Consider the following 13,803-nt stretch of genomic DNA (forward strand, 5'->3'; position numbering starts at 1 on the left):
AAAATTTAAGAACCTGGGATTTCCACAAAGGGGTCATGGGACTTTAACCTGACTGAAACTCAGCATGGCAGAACAGCATAAGCTCTCAAAAATGTGTATGTACTGAGTTAGCTTGAGCCAATGACGAGATGTTTTTGCTCTGTAGGCCAAATGATGCGAGAGTAGAGTTTAAGTGAAACATAAAACAACGCTTTATACTTATTGCATGAAAATTGTGGTGTTTAGTGCTGAAAAAAACAATTGTATGTCTTTATGAATAAAGGAATCAACATTTTTTAGTATGTAAATATTGTTATAGCAGCACAACTACGCATCTCTTTTTACATTATTATTTACCTAACAGGAGTAATTATAAGTCTTGTTATAGTATAGTTTTTTCTTTCATTGTGAATTTATCTTTATTTGCCCTCCTCCACAAACAAATTCATAATCCGTCTTTAATTTTAAGATATTCATTTGGCCACATAAAATGACATGGCGGACCAGGTTTGGCTATTAGTTTATCACAGGTTTCTTACAGGGCTAAAACTAGTCATGAAATAAAAAGGCAGAGCCAGCACTGATCACTTTCATCAGGAATCTCAAAATGATAAAAGTCTAAAAATGATCAATTGTATTGAGTCAATCACAAAATGTTCCGCCAGAGGTCACGGCGCAAGTTGGTGATGTAAAGGATCCGAATTGTTGATAGATTTCCAGATTTTTTCAGATAAAAAGAGGAACTGATGCTCAGAGATGGAGGCCAGCGTGGGATTAACCCCAGAGTCAGGTTTGATAAGATGTGTTTGATTAAAACAGCTTAGTAGTTCAAATACGAAGTCAAACTGAATCAATCTTTGCTCACCTTAAAGAATAGTGAAACCTTAAATGTTGGAGACTTCAGGTAGAGTATGAGATCATTCTCTAGACCAGTAGCAGCCAATTCAATTTACTGTGACTGTTGTAAGGGGATGTCAAGCCAAATGAAAAAAGGAACAAAACATAAAAAAGGAAAATGTTTCATTATGCCTCAACGTTAGTAAGTTGTTGTGAGTTTGCTATCAGATAAATTCATATTTGACATCTTGAGGTTATAAATAAAGTCTAGGGCCAAATGTGATCCACAAGTGAGCAGAAAACCGAACCCTACCATTTACCAGTCTAAGTCAGTCGGGAAAGAACAGTAAAATGAAAGTATTGGTGAGCAAAGCTCTTTCAAGGAATCTCCAAATCAATACAATTGTATTAAAACTTTTATAACATCTGGTGCAAAAAAAAACCTGGCAGTCCAACGTTTCGCCTTTTTTGGTCATCGTGCAAGCACTCTTTACAACTGTGTAACAGGCTGTTCTGAAACCAGTGGCCTTGACCCCTATCTGTCTTCACTTAACGACTTCCTGGAGGAAAATTTGAATTGTTTCGGGTTATTTCTGTTAAACTCACTCTCGCATATCAGCAGTTCTAGACAAACCTGATGAGTTACAGCAGTAATTTCACCGGAGCAATGTTCTCCTGGAGAGTACGTTTCTCAATCCAGTCATCTTCCTGCTAGCTACTGGCACTCCGTCTTCTAACAAGACCACTCTTCTCTGGGTCTTCTAATGAGAGGCCTGTGGTTTTTACGTTCATTTCCAGGTAGAGAACACAATGTTTACCTTGATGGACCACATCCCCGGCAGCGGGTCCTTGATGTTCACGACTTTGGCGGAGTTGGGAATGTGCAGGAGCTCAGTCAGACCATCACTCTTCCGCATGACCTTTCCTGGAGGCGAAACATTGACCACAAGATTTACTTTCTCAGTTGGTGCACAGAATTATTTACAGAACTCTCAGCAGTTTTACTTGGCTGTTCAAGGTGAAATCCAATTGGATTATAAAAACACATTCCAGGTAAAATAACATTTTCTATTATTGTTTCAAACAGACCATTAATACAAAAATAAAACTTTTTTTATTTTTTAAAATTTAAAAATATTTCTGTATTCAGTAAATCATCGTTATCAGAATATTAAATGGTTGAATTTAATGTTTCAAATGTTGAAAATTGAAATTTAAACATATGATTTGATATTCTAATTCCAATAATTGAAAGAAAAATGTTCAAACATTCAATATTCTGATGGCACTGATATACTTCCATACTAAGCACATTCCTTAACACAACGTTTAACCTACCCCTTGGGTTTGTTATCTCAATGTCTGGTGCCGGACCGCTGAGGGCCACTGTGACTTCTTTGAGACTGGGATCAAAGGGCATTCGCCAAATGTTGCTGACTCCGGAAAAGTGGTCGGTTGACAACAGGTGGACCTTCGACGACTGGACAGCCTCCTCCACCCATTTCAGAATCTACGACGGCAGCACATGTGTTAAACATAACAAGTTACATTGTACAGTGTTAACTCTGCAGTGTTGATGTTTTACTCATCATCACAATGATCACACAACTTATTATTTATCTATATGTACATGTATATACAATTGTATAAAATTGTTGGTTCGGGTTGCATCGCAATTAAGATATTAATTGGTGTTAAATGAGCTCCTTGGTGAAGGTACTAGCCTGTAATAGCTTTATCAGTAGGAGTGTGTATTGGCAAGAATCTGGCGATGATATTATATATTGCGATATAGAGCGACACTGTAGAACAAGGATGTATTTGGAGTATAAACAGAGTACTCCAAAATATGTCCAAACATCAGTTTAAGAGCTGCTGGTCTCGACTGTATCATCTCGCCCTCAGTCACCACGACATGTATTGGTCCTCTATCTGTGGAGGACTGCTAGCAGCCGTTTTTTCTTTTTAAAAATCGATACAGTATCATGATGAAAAAACATATCGCAATAATAAAGTGTATGAATATTTTCTTATTCCTTTTTGTTTTTGTGATTTACCTCATTGACTTGTTTCTTGTCCAGGTGGAAGACCTGTCCTGAGCTGGTGGAGGCGATCTCCTCATAGGCTTTGTAGCCCACATGCGTCCGATCGTCGCAGTCGCCAGTGAGCACGAACACAACCTGGAAATAAGCACCAAGCCTCAGTGTCAAAAAAACTGGGAGATTGTGAAAACTCTGTTGAAATAAATGGAGACCTGCGACTGCTTCTGCTGGATGAGTTGCAGAACCTCGTGTGTAAGTTTGTAGTCCTTGGATCGAGCGTCGGTGAAGACATAAATAAACGATCCTGGCAGCGAGATCTCCAGTGCGATTTTGATGGCACCTATGCTCATCTCTGGACAGTCCCCGCCTCCCTGAGAATGAAGAGAAATTTCAGTACGATCCGGTCTATGAAGAAAATGATGAAGACTAACACAGACGTTGAACCAGATCCTGGACATCCTAAACCCCATGTTGTCTTTCACTTTGCTTCTTTGATAGAACTTATCTAAGGATTAGTGTGAGATCTCTTTATCAGCAATCTTCTGATCATATCTGGCCAGTGAGGTCAAACCAAAATGTCCTCTGAAACATTCCAGCAGGAGGATGTACGTCTGCTGGTGTGACGGGCGCTCATGAATCATCAAGGACTACTCTGATGCGGTCAGGGTGTTAAGCTATGAAGGGTTAAATAGTAATAAATCACAGCTTTAGCAGATATTCTAGCACTGCTCTTTATTTAAAGAGAAAAACAAGAAGCAAAATAATTAAAAGGAATTAAGGGGTGGATTAATATCACTTAAGGGCCAGGTACAATAGTTTCCTCTGAATTCTTTTTTTTTTAATTGAAATAATAAAGCAAATAATAAATGGCAAATTGTTGTTAAATATATATATATTCTTTTGAGATATAGAATAATAATGGTTTTTAATTAAGAGCGCCTTTCAAGACTCTCGAGGACACTTTACATGTAATAGAATGACTATAAAAACAAAAAATATAATATAATCAAACAGTCAGTTGCATAAAATCCCAGAGGAAAATGACAGTAATGGAACAGGATGGAACAGTTTATGAAAACTGACTTTATAATTTGAATTTAAAATAGCAAAACAAATGGCAACGTTTGATTTGATTGATTAATCTAGCCTGTAAGGTGCTTTAGTTGAAAAGTCAACAGCTGAGAGGAAACTAGAGCTCCTGCCAACAGCGCATGGATTCTTGCCAAAGTCTTCAAAAGGAATAATATTTTAAAAGGTTCCTGCATCTGTCGAAAATCACGGATTTTGCTCAGTATGTGAACTTGGCAGCCAAGATTCCTCCCCTACTTCCTTTCTCTTCCCGAGCGATCAGAGAGGAATTTGAACTTGGCACAACTTTGTTTATCTCTCTCGCTATTGTGTGTTATTGCTTATACATTGTTTGTAACAGTGCAGGAAGGAAAATATACAGGTTGTTTAATCTCTACCACGGAGGTCCTGAATGCAACACATGGTCATTTTCTCCCCCTAAACAGTCTGCTTTAAATAAAGGCGAGTACACGGTCCCATCATCTTTGATCACTGATCTCCAGACTGACTAATCAGCTGAGACGTGTTGCAGGCGTCTGGCTGACAGCTGTCTGCACTTTTTATCAGAGACGGACGACCTGCCTTGACCCCGGCCGGGACGCTCACCTGAACATACAGCTCTCGCAGCTCATACTGGAACTTCTTGGGGTCTGTCGTGATTGTGATCGGCCCGATCTCTGCAATGAAGGAAAAGAAGTTGAGTTTTGAAACATTATCAAATTCCTCATTGAGATGAGAGTAACAAATACATTGTGATAAAGTAAGCAGCGAGAACAGAGCTGCAAGGACACTGTTAGTAAATAGCTCAAAGGTAGAACATATTTATTTAACAACTAGAAAAGCACACAAAGAGCGCAGTCTCTGCCAACTTGCTCAATTTCATACAATGTTCTGATTGAAAAGCCTCTTCTTCATAGGCTAACCTTCAAAAAAACCTTTAAAATGGTCCTGGTTTATAAATCAAGTTCAGCAAACAGTTTAACCCTGACAGTAGTTGATGAATGTTTTCACCTAGAAATGTGTCTTCAGAAAATCAGAAACCGACTTCTAAAACATAAGTTACAAGTTTTATCATCGTTTAATTTATAGTTTTAACACATTTTCTCATGCATATATTCATTTAATCCTGTTCTTGTTCACAAGGGCCATTGAAATGTTTTTTATTTTGAAAAAGGAGGTATGTTCTTGGAAGTTAGTCTTTGGCTCTGATGCGTGAAAATGCATGTTCCCATTTACTCAAAAAATAAACCTGTAAACTAGTGATAATTAGTTCTATATGATTTAAATGTGCTGTTTATTTGTCTGTGAATATAATGATGACATTAGTCTGGTCCACATTGCAAAAAAAGGTTGGGCACCCCAATGTAAAGGTTGAAAACCTAGATTCCTTCTAAGTCATTCAAGTGAATTATTTACTAATCAGCAATCAGGCAAATTGACAACAATGATTTTTTTCAGTTGATGTGGAATTCGATGTGGGTGCACGGTGGCGCAGTGGTTAACTCCGGTTTCCTCCCACAGTGCAAACACATACAAAGGTTCATTGGGAAATTGGGGAATTTGTCAGTGAGTTACGATATATTCGTCTCACGATACGATTCCATACAGTACATTTCGATTTACTTGCATAATTTTGGTAACAATTCTAGTGGAAATTTTATTTTATTGACATCTTGTTATTGTTGAAAAAATAAAACTGATAGCCAACATATGCCCAAACTACAGCTTTAAAGGCTGCTGGAGTCGACTGTTTCACCTCGTACTCGTACCTTGTAATATTTGCTAATTCTAAATAAAAATGGAATTATGTTTTTGAACACACACTTTATAAATATAAATAAACCAAAATGACCTATGATCAAAATAAAAGATGATTTGAAAGCCTGAATAATTGATACATTGACATAATATAAAGACAAAATATTGTTCTACATCAGTGTATCTAATGATGACTTCACTGTTATGTAACTAAAGAATGTTTCATTGTTTTTAATGTTATTTAAGACTCAACGTGTTCTCTTATTAACCAATCATTGAAGGAAAAACATGTTTCTTTTCATCCAGTGGCCACACAGCAACAACAGTGTCTGGGCTTTGAACCTGTGCCAGTGTTGGTAGTCATCGTCTTGTCCCGGCTCACTTTGTTCTGTCCATTAATGAGCTGCTAAGCTGCTTTCGTGAGGCAAACTGTGTGACTTCAGCCACTGCAGCTGTGTCCAGGAATGAGCCTGATGAGGAGCAAACTCACTTCAACGTAGCTGATGCAGCACATTAGGAGTCAAGAAGGGGACATTTAAAGAAGACTTAAAGAAGATACATCATCATCATCACATCATTTCATTTGTCTTGCATCGATGACCTGACAGATGAAGAATGCTAGCATTCAAGGCACACTTCAAGACATGTTTAGTTGAAAAGATTTATATCGTCGTAAATCCACCAAGTTAATCTGTAACAATCAATGACGCTTCTGAAAACGTATGGGAATGTTTTCTGCCACTTTAAACCACGTTTATAGAGATGGAAAAGCTGACCCTGGTGTTTGTGGTAGCTCTGATTTGGGCTGTTTTGGCTACAGTAGTCTGGAATTACAAGGTTTTGTGCAATTATGTGTCATTATGACTTAATGTGTGGAATATATGTTCAACAGCTGGTTATATTTAGACATTTGTAAGTTTGATTTTCTATTAAATATTATTATTTAAAGGATTTTGGCCCCTTGTGTGATTGAGTTTAGCACTACATGAAAAAGAATATTATTCTGAGCTACCACATATTATATGATTTAATTTACAGATATGTGAGAGGTATTTATATATTTATGAAAAATTTAATTCAATAAATCGCATATTTAGAAATAGTTATACCAGCTTAGGAACGTCCAAGAACAAACCGTCACTCAGAAATGTTCACCTCTTATAGCAGACAAGTCTGACTCAGGGGCCATTTCTGCTTTAAATCCAAAAGAAACAGATTACTCTGAGAATAATCCCAACCCCTAGTCGACATGAGGGTGAGTAGAAAATGAGTACAATTTTATTGGGTGAAATAACCCTTTATGTCAAACGCCTCTATTGAATATTTAACCGTACAAAAATGAAGTTAATTTCCATCCGTGTCATGAAGCCATCATTATTGCCCAACATTTACTTTATTTATATATTTCTTTATCATTTAGAATGCCCATCAATTGGGAAAGTTGGGGACCAGAATTCCTAACTGGCTTGTAGGCAGTAGGACTAAAAAAAGACAGATTGAGAGTAGAAAATTCTTCAAATGATTTTTGGATCCAGATTGTAAATCGGTATTACACACAGACAGATAAACATCACTTAACCTCTATGGCAGACTATAAGCCGATCTGAATACATTCACGGATGAAGACAAGGCATCAAAACAAAGCTGGGACTCTTTCATCAGCATTCTTACAACATTTATCAGTGAAGCCAGATGTGAAGCATTTTAACTGAGAATGTGGAAGAACATAGAGAGGACGAGGTGTTTTGAAATCTGGGCTTTTGTCCAACTTTAACTGGCTCTGGAATTTAACATGAAGCCAATTCAGTGGACATCAAACGTTGACACATGGAGGAGTGAAACTATTCTTACACAGCCAGAACACAATTTGACGTAGCATCAAGTCACGCTGACTAAAATGATACAATTCTGCAGTTAATATAGTTCTTGATGACAGCATTCAGAACACAACATCTAATCACCATCATAGATGAAGCTGAACATTACTTAAACAACAGTTCTACATGAGAATGGAGTGACTTTTAAAGTTTTACCTACATTGTAACATTTAGATCAGGGGTGGGCAGTTAAGCGAACCTTATAATAGGCAACAAAGTTACAGACTTCAAGACGTACTGTACAAACAAGGGGAAAAGTGTTTTGTTTTAAAGTAAAGGAAAAGAGGACATTTTCACCACTAAAATAAATTGATATGTATGATTTTGTTGAATTTAAGTATTTTAATATGTTTCAATGTATTCAGGAATGTGTCAAGATGGTTACACATATTAAAATACATCTATGTAATGTGTTAAAAAACCGACACTGATGCTTAAATATATTAAAGAAGATGTACAAATATTCATTGTTGATAAGATCTTGATGTCTATTCATAAAATGTGTTAAAAAGAAATCCAAAGAAATTAAAATATATAATTTAAAATATATTAAAAGATACACAGATATTAAAATATATAATAAAAAATACATACAAAAACAAGATGTGAAAATATATAATTGGAATAATGTTAAACCACATTGTTAAAAATATGTTGAAAACATACATAGATATTAATATGTATATACCGTTGAAAGGATGTTAAAAAACATCAAAAAAAGGTGGAGTTATTTTAGGTGTCGCTATCCCACACTGAGGACCTGTAAAGTCTTGGCAGAATGTTATGTATTTAAGGGCAGAACAGTTGCATTGAATGATGGGACTTATAGTTGTTTTGAGAGGGGAAACTGAACCAGAGCTCTGTCTAAACATCGGCGCTGGTCGACTCTAAACCCATGATCCAAAACCACATGGATAAACCATTCATAGTCCCAGATGTGTGAGTTGAAACTCAAACGAGAAGCTTTTCCGATGCTGTTGCACATGTTTGTGAAGCCTTGCTATGTCGTTTCAGTTACACAACAAGTAGCTGTTATATCACTTAACAGCAAAGAGGCAGTAAACACATGCACACACACACACACACACACACACACACACACACACACACACACACACACACTCACAAACGTCTGTCATTCTGCTGACTCAGGTTAAATCAGCGACAATGTCAGCAGTTGTCATCCTGACTAACAACGACACAACTCGACAGAGAGAACACATGGGAACCTGTGTTTTATGTCATTAGTTCAGTGTTAACACAGCAGGCACATGTTGAGGTTCGTTTTATAGGTGTTCATGTTGGTATAAATAAATAAAGACTTTGTGTGTTCTATAGTGATCTTATTACAGGTCAACAGGTTCCAACACAAAACTGTTATATTTGAAATGGAAACTAAATATTTAACAGTCCGGCGCACTACACAAAGGGTTCTTCTGATATTTAAACCATTTAATGGGTCTTCCCCATGTTTTCTTCCCAAAAAGAGCTCTAAAGAATGCAGCAATGGATCTCTGGCACAAAAGTACTTCTCTGCTCTGAGTCTATGATGGGTCGCCTGTTGATGGAAAACTGTTTTAGCAGCTTGAAGCCACAATACTTTGTCCATTCATCACTCAAGTTTAATGTAACTAAAAAATGCTACTGACGTTCCCACTGAATGATTTTAATTTAACTGTAAAAAAAATAACCAGCTGGTGTTTTTCAACATAATCGACATATCAGTGATTCAAAAAACATTTTACAGCCACAACAATTTTTGATCTCTTCTGTGTTTAAATTCAGTAAGATTTTGTTAAGCGTGTAACAGTATTGTGTGTTATTCAATGACAGTTTTACTGCAGTTGCCCCTGTATCATGATACATACAAGATTCCTGCCAATACACACGTCTAGCAATGAGTGGTTCTCTATCTTCTAAAAATTAACCACAAAATAATATTGACAGAATGTTAAAGCGATAAAGTATTGTCAATGAAAATAGCTTACTCTTTATCTATCAAAACATATTTTAAACATATTTACCTTCGTCAAAACATATGCAATATTGTATTGTATAGTGTGCAATGAAAGAAACTAAAATGTAAAAAGTATTTTAAACAGCAAAGAAATAGCATATTATTGGCAGTGTGACAGTTTTAAAAGTGGCACCAGATAAAACCTAAACATTGCCTATTCCAACAGAGAAGAGGTCAACACAAAAATGTAAGCTCAGACAGGGAAAATATTCTTCGATATCATCACTGATTTATCATAATGAAGTCACATAAAAGACCTGTTAAGGAATTGCTTTATTGGTAAACAAATATTGTTATCTACAGTCTCTTCGTAGCACAATGTAAACTGACCTGAGCTGAGCGTTTTCCCTGTGAGAAAAAACATGTTTGAAACCATTGCAAATGATAATTTTCCCGACTTCTGCTGACCTGGATCCTCGACAAGCCACAATTGTTGTCTCAATTTGACCTGCTTGGATCTACTATGATTGATAGCAGGCGCTTTAAGGTCAAGTCGGAACGACTCTTCCCAGTCCATCAATTATCTTTACAGAAAAACAATGTTGAGAACAACAAACCTCCTTTTTTTAAAGTGACCCCGATTTGTTGTGCAACCAAGTTCGGGAGTTGGATTAGACCTTAGAAAGAGGTCCCACCATTCTAAATGTCATCTGGAGATAAACTAGGGCGTACTTGAGATTTCTATGTTCCAGTTTTATCATTCTTTTAACTTAATCAAAGCAAAAAGAAGCTTATTTCAGCTGATTTTAATGATCATAATAAAAATAAAAACAATAAAACAACTTTAAAGAATAACTATAAAACCAAGACCAGAAGTGAAATTGATTGAATGTTCCTGGAATAAATGTATTTAAATCAGTTTTCAGCAACATCCTTCTACACCTTAGGTACCATAGGAGTTAATGATGATTCAATCAAAATCCCCTTTAAAAGTATCTGCAGCCTCACTACTATGAGATTTTAGAGATTACAAGTGTTATTCTGCGGCATTAACCGCTGCCTGAAAATGTCTTTGTGTTTGTTTTAATAAGGAAATTCTCATTCTCATGTTTCCTAAGAAAGAAGAAATACTGGGGCCACACACGGACTAAGATGAGAGATACTGTATTGGCTTCGCTACATTTTTTATTTATCCAAATGTGGACAAAGTTATATAAAACAAGAATGTCTGTCAATTTAACTGTTTAAAGAAATTAGATTTATTTCAGGCTAACTGTTCGGTATCCTTTGACAAATGCTAACCTGGCCGACGTGTCAGTCAAAAGACTTTCATCTTCTGTCACTAGTTTTACAACAGTTAAAGAACGTAGCACAGGTGGGCTGAAGAAAACATGATGACAGTGACAATGAAAAGGCCTGTCCGTCAAAAAAAGGGTTGAAAATATATGTATTTTTATATTTAACCTTTTTGATGCTTTGGTTTATAATTAGGTTCACACTTTTTTCAATGTTTTAGATGTTTGTTTATGTTAGGTTTAGTCAGTTTTATTGGTTGTGTTTTCCTAATTTTGAAAATGGACTTTCACTAGATAAGGAAATTATACCAAAATGAAACATAATAAATGAAGCAGCAACACCTAGATAGATTTTCAGTCGGACTACCCCAAATAAATGTCAGAACCCATGCTATTATAGTACTCGGACTGTATTCTAGTGGTACGCTACCCTTGATTTCATCCACATCATATTAGTCATGAACATGAAATAAAGGTTTTCCGGTATATTTTGTGGTGTAAAAAAAACCTGTCCAATTCATTTTAGACTGAGAAGATTCAAACTTTTATGCTTGACATTTACCAGGAGTACTCACGCCACAAAGGCACATACGTAAGTACTTTAATAAAAACCTACATGTGTTTTACTGCAGGCAGAATAAACGCCTAACACTCAAGGCAAAACCACAAGCAGCCAGTGAGAGGCCTTACTAAACTATGTGAATGTATAGAAGAAGAAAAAACTCAAATTGGCACCAGCTCTGTATACTGTAGATGTAAATCTAATGAGAGCCATACGAACCATGTGGACCTGAAATGAATGATGTCAAACAGTAAAAGAAATCAAATAAAACCAGTCCCAGTTATGTTTTAGAGTAAAGTGTCCACAATTACGATGTCTAGACATTAATATATAACATGCACGCTTATTGAGGGAATACATTTTCCAGCTTCAATAAAAATGTATTTGGTAACAGATACATGACAGATCCATCAAGTTTCTATGAAATATTAAAATCGGACTGGTGAGGTCCAAATGTAACAGAACCAAAACTATTTTCAGAAATCAGGAAGTTAAATTATTGTCAATTATTTTGTAAAGAAGCTCAATTCGCATACAATAATGCAAGATTTGCTCTTTTTATGAAACATAGAGAAGTATGACTAAATGTAACACCATATCTACTCTATCTATTCTGGCTAGTTATACCGTAAACTGCAGGTTGTCGTTTGATTAAAAAAGTATTGAAGCTGGTAGATAAAATACATTTTAGTCAAATAAAACAAAGGTAATACATTTAAAGAATAAAGGCAATACATTCCCCTTGTAGCATTCAGGTATGTGCTGCAGAGATTACAGGGGATAACCACAGGCCCCCAATTACAAAGGTTAATGGAGTTAAAGGCTGCTGAGCTAAGAGCACCTCAGGGCACTTCAGAGAGGGGCACGTACTAAAAATAAGAGAGCATTTAAATATTCCAGGACAGGTATATTAGGACATGAAACATGAAAAGAGACTGACACACTCGGCTCTTCCTCTAATTCTCCTAAACCTCCACCTATCTCTTTGGACATTCCAAACTAATAGCATCATCATTAACTGTGTCCAGCTAAACGCAGGCTCCTTGTAATCTCACTCGGGCGGAGGGGTTCTGACAGAGAAGGAATCGCGGTCCTAACAAGAATACAAAAGAAATACGGGGATGATGAAGCAGAAGGCTGGGCAGCAACAAAGGAGGCTTTGAGATACAGGACCTTTGATCAGCCGCAAGTAGACGTTATACTTTCAACTCCACCCACCACCCCGAACCCCAAGTCAGACGACGCTCGGATAGAATATGTCTCAGAAGGAGACTTTAAACCTCAACAAAAGTTCCAAAGGCGGTTTTGGGTTTACCAGTAACAAGTGCATTGTTGATGGAAAGATGGCTTTTACGTTTGAGAAGCTTGCGTTATTAAAAGACTTTGGACCACTATTTTAAACCATTCATCATCGCCTAACGTTTTATAACCTCAGTTAATAAAAACAATATTGAACAGAGCAACACATCAGCTGATTGAGTCTTACAACCTTGACTATATCTAGAATATTCATTACAAACAGAACTTTTTTAAGAAACCTTTGTTTATTTTAATTAAAGACCTTGTCCCGACAAATCTCCTTCTTAGAGTCTATGTGCACTTGACAATTTACCAAACTTAAAAAAAGAAAAATTAACCTTGATGAAACTTATATATGCTCACTGTATCATATTCAGTTGTTGTTCAAACCAAATTTCTTTATTATATTTATTTTGTGGTTCATATTTTAATAAAGGTTTTGTGTAAAAAAACAACAACTATTTTATTGCATTTATGTACAAATAATAATTTTTGTCAATTATTTAGTTGCAAATAAATATCAATCATTACTCCACAACTGAAGGAACGATGTAATCCTGCAAAATCCCGGTGATGACTGAGGACAGGAGGATACCATTGACTCCAGCAGCTTTTAAAACTGATGTTTGGACAAATTTTCGTTTCAAAACAAATGAAAGCAGTTACAACTTTTTCAAGAGTCTTGTGGTCAGTAAATTCTTCAACACCAGAGTCAAGTACTCTACAATACTACAAATATATTGTTTATTGTTGCTATAGTTTCGCAATATATCACAATATATCTTATCTGTATCTGTATTGTGACACTTATTGTTTTGCCAAATCCTTGCCAATACAAAACCACTGAACATTCTAAAGCTCGTAATGTTCTTGGTTCATTCTACAATGACTTAAACAGTGTGTTGTCCTCTACAGTTAAATTGAAGATTCAAGAGGCCCCCGGGCCTCACTATTTGCTTGGAAACCACTACACAACACTACATTTCAACTGTCTGTTTCCAAGTATTTCTCGTTCAAAGGCTATATTTCCTTGCTTCAGTGGCAGCAAAGTCACCTCACAGTCTTGTTTGAGGGACCTTCGGGAACATTTTTAACAACAATCTCAAACCTTCATAGAAGTTTAACCTTC

The 13,803-nt window shown here is 36.3% G+C and overlaps 1 protein-coding gene across 2 annotated transcripts in view; it reads right to left on the bottom strand.

The window, feature by feature from the left end:
* Positions 1 to 13,803, bottom strand: part of hmcn1 (hemicentin 1) — a 74,429-nt gene that overhangs the window by 58,139 nt on the left and 2,487 nt on the right. For both annotated transcript variants that reach the window (XM_087784933.1, XM_087784932.1), the window contains exons 2-6: positions 4,533 to 4,603; positions 3,071 to 3,229; positions 2,874 to 2,996; positions 2,155 to 2,326; positions 1,635 to 1,741 (exon numbers count right to left, since the gene is read on the bottom strand). In XM_087784933.1, coding sequence (XP_087641059.1) covers positions 1,635 to 1,741; positions 2,155 to 2,326; positions 2,874 to 2,996; positions 3,071 to 3,229; positions 4,533 to 4,603 — 632 coding nt within the window. The remainder of the gene's footprint in view (positions 1 to 1,634; positions 1,742 to 2,154; positions 2,327 to 2,873; positions 2,997 to 3,070; positions 3,230 to 4,532; positions 4,604 to 13,803) is intronic.

Source organism: Callionymus lyra, chromosome 2, assembly GCF_982586985.1.
Source record: "Callionymus lyra chromosome 2, fCalLyr1.hap1.1, whole genome shotgun sequence".
NCBI classification, from domain to species: domain Eukaryota; kingdom Metazoa; phylum Chordata; class Actinopteri; order Syngnathiformes; family Callionymidae; genus Callionymus; species Callionymus lyra.